Raw genomic sequence first — 8,291 nt, 5'->3', positions numbered from 1 at the left:
AATGAAGGACTATTTTTGGTATCGCGACCTCTGCGAAAGCAAGGAACGCAGAGACAAGTGAGAATCAAAATTAACAGTCTTTAATAATCCACAGAAATGCATAAAACAATGCAGGCAGTACATAAACATAGCACTTCCATGAACACTTATAACACTGTACAAGAAAACATGAGGCAGACAACACTTTGAACTTTTAACTGGATTGATCCTGAATTTAAAGAAAGCTATCCACATTTCAAACAGCAAACAAGCCTAGCAGAGCATAATTCAGGAAAAACAACTTCAGCACTCACCGACATCAGGCTCAATGAATTCAAGCGAGTTGCCATCCAGGAACAGGACAGCGGCACATTTAACTCTTCTAAAAAGCTTCTCATCTTACCTGAAATACACAGAATTAGGGTTAATGTTCACCACTCAAAATTCAAAAGAGATGCACAGAGCATTCACAGCAAATCTCCAGGTACTTCAGCGAAGAAAACATGTTCCACCCAAATTAAATTAAGGCACATCTCCTTTGTGATTGGTTGATCTAGGAACAATCAGTAACCATAAATTGCTCATAAAAACACTTTAAAACCAATAAAATTGTCCATTTCAATGGACACAGTGACTGAGAGGTTAAAAATCACGCAAACTACATATTTAGGAGTGTTGGACCTTTCCAATGATGTTTTACCAATGTACTAATACTAATTCTGTGAGAACAGTAATGACAGAATTTCACAAGTGTACATCAAAAACCTAGATCATAGGAGCAATTCTGACCTTTGGTTACAATGTGCACAAGAAGTCTTTAAAAAGGCAACAAATGACTAAAACATCTCATCCACCTAAAGTCTGGAGTTACCCTACTCATCTCTTAAAAACTTGTGAACCTGGATCTGTACCTGCAGGTCAAGTCAAGTCAAGTCATCTTTATTTATATAGCGCCTTTTACAATACAGATTGTGTCAAGCAACTGCACAGTATTTAAACAGCACAATAGTGTGTAAACGCATTATTGTAGATAATCAATTTTCAGTTAAAGGCAGTTCATCAATGAATTCAGTGATATCATCGTCAGTTCAGTTCAAATAGTATACGTTATCGCTGGAAAATGTCCCCAACTAAGCGAGCCAGAGGCGACAGCGGCAAGGAACCAAAACTCCACAGGTGACAGAAATGGAGAAAAAAACCTTGGGAGAAACCAGGCTCAGTCGGGGGACCAGTTCTCCTCTGGCCAGACCAAACAACAGTTTGTACCAATGTCTGATTGTAGAGAACTCATCAGGATCCTGTGGTGTAGTGCCGATGGCCGTCAAGGTTGGCGAGGTCTTTATTGATGATCCGCCTTGGAGCTCATCTGGTTGACATCCACGGCTATTGAAGTCATCTCCAGGTGGTGATCCACGATCTAAGCTGGGTACGGACTGGATCCGGGGGACTGGAGTGACCATCTGATCCGGATACAGGCTGGGTCTGGAGGCTACGGTGACCTCGGAATAAGAATGAAACAGACTAATATTAGCGTAGATGCCATTCTTTTTACGATGCAACGAGTGCATCAGGTGTTATGGGAGGTGTTTTCGGTTCCGGTTGACCTAATTAATGCAGCCTAACAATCCTTTAACGGATTTGAATTATAGAAATGTGTTAATGATTTTATGTGTAAGCCAGGTTAAAGAGATGTGTCTTTAATCTAGATTTAAACTGACAGAGTGTGTCTGCCTCCCGAACAGTGTTAGGTAGATTGTTCCAGAGTTTAGGCGCTAGATAAGAAAATGATCTGCCGCCGGCAGTTGATTTTGATATTCTAGGTATTATCAAATTGCCAGAATTTTGAGAACGCAGCGGACGTGAAGGACTATAATACGATAGGAGCTCGTTCAAGTACTGAGGAGCTAAACCATTGAGGGCTTTATAAGTAATTAGCAAGATTTTAAAATCTATACGATGTTAAATAGGGAGCCAATGCAGTGCTGACAGAACCGGGCTAATATGGTCTTACTTTCTGGTTCTAGTAAGAACTCTAGCTGCTGCATTTTGGACCAGCTGGAGTTTGTTTATTAAGCGTGCAGAACAACCACCCAATAAAGCATTACAATAATCTACCCTTGAGGTCATGGACGCATGAATTAATGTTTCAGCATTTAACATTGATAGCATAGGTCGTAATTTCGATATATTTTTAAGATGGAAAAATGCGGTTTTGCAGATGCTAGAAATGTGGCTTTCAAAGGAGAGATTGCTATCGAATAGGACGCCTAGGTTCCTAACTGATGATGACGAATTTACAGAGCAGCCATTTAGTATTAGACTGTTTTAGGTCATTACTTGTGGAGGTTTTAGGTCCAATAATTAATACCTCTGTTTTTTCAGAATTTAACAGTAAGAAGTTATTCGAGGTAGCAGGTAACAGACTACCCTGATCTGCTTCTAAAACATTAAACCTAACACTGCTTGATTGGGATGCATTAAAGAATGACAGCAATCCCAGTAGCTTTGTTGGAGACTATGAAATTAATTAAATAAAAGGAATAAATGAGGTCAAGAGTCAAATTTGAAATTGATTAATTGGCAGTTTATGTAGGGAAAAAAAAAAGAGGAAAAAAAGTTCTCCACTTTTCCTGAGTGGTGGACCGTATAAATTCATGCCAATGCAAAAGAAATGCACAAATACAGCATTAAACACAAATGGTGTTGATAATGCAAAAACGCAATAGTAAACACTCAACTGTCAGTTAAACTTAGTTCATCATTGACTCAGTGTTGTCATCCAGCTTGCTTCAAATAGTATCTGTACAATCAAGCTGACAATATTGCTAAAAATTAAGAAAGCCAGTCTCAACACTGGCAAGAAACCAAAACTCCATTGGTGACAAATTAAGGGCCCACAAAAAAAAAAAAAAAAACCCGGAACACAACAGGCTCAGTCAGGGGTATAGTTCACCTCTGGCCACACAAAACCAGCAGTTTCATTGTGGCCTGCAACCAAGTCAGATTTAGCAGAGTCTGCTTCCAATTTTCTGTTGGCAATGACAGATCTCCAGCGAAGACCTCTTCACTTATAGACTGTCTCTGAGCTTCATCTAGTTTTCATGGTCTCTGCTGACATTCAGGGCTCTAGGGGTCATCTCTGCTGCTGATCCACCCTCTGGACTGGATCCAGGCGACTGCAGTGACCTCGGAATAAGAAAGAAACAGACTATTAGCGTAGAAGCCATTCTTCTTAAGATATAACCAGTACGTTGGAAGTTATGGGAAATGTTCCTGGTTACAGTTGACATAATTAATGAAGCCTAACAACACTTTACTCATTTTAAATGTTTATTCAAGCAATAATATATAAATTATCTCATGTATGTGCTTGTTTAAAACCAGGGATTAAAAACCAATTCTAAATAAAAACTGTACTTTTCCTTTACATTTCCAGAGAGCGAAACGAACGAAATTAAACATTACTTAAATTCAAGGCACTATTTCCTTATTAATTTGATACAACTATTATAGCTATACTAATTTTATATATATATATATATATATATATATATATATATACACACATACACACACACACACACACACACACACACACATACAGTATATAATAATATTGTCATATTCATGATTCCTGAATTTATATATGACAATTTCGTTTTGAAGTGCATTTGTTATGTTTGTATAAGAAAATTCGTTAATCTAGCCTATTAAGTTGATTTAATATTCTTAATTTTTAGAAGAAATTAAAAGTTAAGAAAAAGGGAATTAGCTTGTAATAGATATATATATATAGGGCTATAGGCTAATCTTTTCTTAAATACACTGTAGATCGAAATAAAATAATTCTTGATCATATTTAAAATCGGAGAATCACTGACATAATTTTGAGTACTTTGAAAACGCAACTATTTAAATAAAGGAAAGACAAAATAAATCACAACAACAACAATCTGTATTTTTCTTGAAACCAACAACATTTCTTTTGACAAAATTACCTGATTAATACCGAATGATGTTTGTCTGAACGTATGTCCACCGCATAGCCGCAATCGCTGGTGTCAGTCGCAGATATTAAACATGCGGGTCAGGAAGTGGGTCGGGTATAATGTTTTCTTTCTTTTTTTCGGTCCGAGTTGTGGGCGGTCAGGCGGGTTCGGGTTGTTTAGACATTGACCCGCGCATCACTTGCCTGCCCTGCTATAATGAATGTGCGTCAAAGAAGCGGTAAAAAAAAACAAACAAAAAAAAAAAAAACACTAGCATTAACTGTTGTCGTGACTTTGATGGATTCACTCGCGAATTTGAAGTGACTTACACTTTCTTTGAAAAAAAAGCTCTTTATGTCTAGCTTTTCTAACTCTTTTTTTTTTCTGCTGCCGCCATCCTCACATGTCACCCAACACACCTTGCACGGGAAAAAAAAAAATCCACTGCATTTGGCGCTACTTGTATTTGAACGCAGCCATAGCCTCTCACATGATAGCAGGGAAAGGCACAACCAATCAAAATGTTCATATGTGTTTTGGGGCTGGAGGACTCAAAAGGAGAGAACGTGATTTATCCCTTTCTGCGTGTCTAGGTTCATGTTGAAAGCGCGATTTTTTTTTTAAGTGGATTAAATTATTGGTGGGGACATTTCACTGGTCGGAGGATATTGGTGGGGACACATCCCCTCCGTCCACCCTAAATCTACGCCCCTGGATTCAAGTGCTGGTGAACCATGATAAATCAAAACAGCACAAAGCCATATTACACAGGTTAAATAAAATTTAGTAAAAAAAAAAAAAAAAAAAAAAAAAAAAACCATGAGACCATAACAATTGACAAAGTCATGAAGACCCCCCCCCCCCCCAAAAAAAATGAAGTGCACACAAAATTCAGAATAAAATGTAAAATGCACACAAAACCCTAAAAAGTGGCATAAAACTACAGTAATAATGTCCATAAACAACTGCATACAAAAGGCTAAACTGGAAAACAAACATGAAATAAACAAAACCAAAATGAACAAAAACTGGCTAGGTACAAGACAAAAGACAAGGAAGAGGAATAAGACAATTTTTAGAAAGTAGCCAGGAAAAAAAAAAAAAAAAAAAGTGACCATAAGCCTAGAAATACACGTAGCACAGATGGCACAACGGTAAATTTAGGAAGAGAGAGGAAAAAAAAAAAATTTAAAACACGACAAAAGTATCTTTGAAACATACAATAAGGCATCAGTGTATAAAAATCAGCATACAATGAATGGGGGGAAATGAACGCGTGTGCTAAAATGCACATGGGGAGGATAATGTATACACAGTGGCACCACTAACAAACTAATCTCAATTTATTAATATTTGCTTAATAAAAATCAACCAGCCCTAAAGCTTTTAAGGCACACTTAAATTACATCTGATGCTTAATTTGTTAACAGTTTGAGCAAACACTGCAGTGAAGGATGACCACACCCACAGGAACCTGGCTCAACCTAGGAACACATGTACAAATGGACACCAGACTTAATTAGTTGGTATACTGTGAAAGCTCTCCACATTTCCAAAAATTGTCACACAGCAAATAAGGATAGAACACCTTGATAATTGTCTTCACCAGATGAAATTTAACACTGAAACAAAGACAAATGAGCTGCCATCATAGAACAGCCAACAGGAACACATCCAACTTGGGACCCATCGCAAATGTTAAGGTCGCCAACTTTATGAAATTCTAAAGTATTTTTGCACAATACACTTAATATTACAGAAAAAAGATCTCACCATTTCTGGTGAGAGATCTGAAAGACCTCTTGCAGGAAGTTGGAGAAACAGAGCAGAGAGAGTATCATTGTTCTATGGTCAAATCCTGGTTACAGCACATGAAACTGGAGTAATGTGACAAACAGGAATGTGCTGAAAGTATATCAAGAGTAGGCAAAAAGTGCAATATAATATTCTTACTGTATATTCAGCTTTTATACAGGTAGATTCAGGAATTGAACTGAACTTTGATCATAACTGGCTAAGGCTTCTGAATCAACGCTAAGGCTATAAAAGTGCACAAGCTACAGACCAAGAACACAATTAAAAAAATATATATATAAATAAATAATAATAATAATAATAATAATAATAATAATAATAATAATAATAATAATAATAAAAAAAACACACAAGATAAAGCAATATAACAGCAAATAAATACAATCCAAACTCGCCTAGTCCTATTACCAAAGCAAATGCTTCAGTGTTCAGACCATGGTTTAACACTTAAATATCAAATTTTTGAAACTAAATCAAAAGAGCACAGGCACAGAAGTAAATCACTAGTCAAGCAAACTTAGTTTACACAAAGCATCTCTACAAAAGCAACTTTAAGCATTATATTTCCGCATTAGATATCTGCAATATTAAAAGAAAACAATTTATAAAAATAAAATAAAAACACACACACCATGGAAAGAGTCTGTTAAGTCAAAGACGAGTTGCCTGTTGCAGATCCAAACAATCGGACATTGGTACAAACTGTTGTTTGGTCTGGCCAGAGGAGAACTGGTCCCCCGACTGAGCCTGGTTTCTCCCAAGGTTTTTTTCTCAATTTCTGTCACCTGTGGAGTTTTGGTTCCTTGCCGCTGTCGCCTCTGGCTTGCTTAGTTGGGGACATTTTCCAGCGATATCGTATACTATTTGAACTGAACTGACGATGATATCACTGAATTCATTGATGAACTGCCTTTAACTGAAAATTGATTATCTACAATAATGCGTTTACACACTATTGTTCCGTTTAAATACTGTGCAGTTGCTTTGACACAATCTGTATTGTTACAAGCGCTATATAAATAAAGGTGACTCTACATGGGGACTCAAATTGCCAAATGGCTATAAACAAATAGATGTACAACTGGTGTTACAACCCGATTTCAAAGAGACTCGTTAACAATGGGGTTAAGCAACATAAAACAGGACACGCTATTGGAGCAAAACAATCCTCCATTTATTTGGTATCAGAGTTCAGGTGCCCCGAAAATAAATGGCAACATAAGGAACATATTAACAACTTAACGAAAGTAACAAAGCAAATCGAATAAATCAAATAACACAAAAACATAGATCAACAAACAGGCAGCGCAAAGAAAAGTTGCCGTGACTCCTCAGCGGATGGCTAGACAAGACGTGTACAGACCTCTTCATTCTCAAACCTTTTACAAGGTCGCAGTATACCACAAAGTGCACACGAGGCTGCTCATCAAGTACGAGCCATGCTCCCACGGAGCTCAGGGAGAACAGATCCGCCACGCGCTGGGGAACAAAGAGCCACACCACCCCTAACCCCAACGCCACTTCCGCTTATAAACCGGCAGCTCTCCACCGAATTAGGCGTAGGGCGGAGTTATCCAAAGAAAAAGAGAAAATTATTAATTGAGGCACACACACAAAAACAAAACCATAAGTGCAGAACTCCGAAACAATATAAATAAATAAGCTTTACCGTAACAACTGGGGACACACAGGGAAGTAAGAGTAACCCATGGCAAATTGGGAATGTGCAGAAAGCATATTGCATTACTAAAACTGGTAATATAAATTGCCTCATCTCCAAACTTCTTTTCACTTGTCAGGATAGAGATAGAGTAAAGGAAGGCACCAAAAAAATAAAAACTTTATTTTTCAAAAGTTCAAAATCAATTTAATAGCACAAGAAACAGAACAAGTTGTTGCAAGACAGTTTTGTATTATAAAATGCATTGAGCAACTAGAACTTTCATGTTACCAAAACAAATCTTCTAAATGAGTTAAGAAATTAAACTGAGAAGTAAGCATAAAAATAGAAGCACAATTTTAAAATAAAAATACTGAGCAACTCCTTTCAGCTCAACCCCAGAAACATCAGAAGAGATTATAGACCTCGATTACACTTTAGTCAAAATGCTTTAGACTGGGAAGGGAAACACAGAGAGAGAAACAGAAACAGTCTATTTAGACTGCAAACGTACAAAAAGCACAGAACTGCAAATTACCCACTGGGATAGCAGTTGAACTAGCTCCTTCAGTTTGAGACAGGACTCCTCTTACAACCTTTATTTGTAATATTTTCAAACAAGTCATTGTAACATTTTTATTACTGAATCATGGACAATGCAGAAGACTTGAACCAAACAGACCACAAGATACCAGTGAAGTAGATGCATCAAGCAGAAGGAGTGTCCGAACACTCAATTTTCAATCTTTGATAAAGGAAATGAGAATCTGGCAACTGACTGACTGTTCATTGCATTGAAAACAGGATTTAACAAATGCACCCAAAAAAAAAAAAAAAAAAAAAAAAAA

The 8,291-nt window shown here is 37.1% G+C and overlaps 1 protein-coding gene across 1 annotated transcript in view; it reads left to right on the top strand.

Moving 5' to 3' along the window:
* Window positions 1-7,292, top strand: part of LOC141293558 (receptor-type tyrosine-protein phosphatase gamma-like) — a 91,171-nt gene extending 83,879 nt beyond the window's left edge. Inside the window, exon 7 of the mRNA XM_073825579.1 lies at window positions 7,173-7,292. Within this exon, the coding sequence (XP_073681680.1) occupies window positions 7,173-7,292 (120 nt within the window). The remainder of the gene's footprint in view (window positions 1-7,172) is intronic.
* Window positions 7,293-8,291: the final 999 nt, after the last annotated feature.

Source organism: Garra rufa, chromosome 20, assembly GCF_049309525.1.
Source record: "Garra rufa chromosome 20, GarRuf1.0, whole genome shotgun sequence".
Classification (NCBI taxonomy): Eukaryota; Metazoa; Chordata; class Actinopteri; order Cypriniformes; family Cyprinidae; genus Garra; species Garra rufa.
The sequence above is the reverse complement of the archived record's forward strand: the minus strand, read 5'-3'. Positions and strand labels throughout refer to the sequence as shown.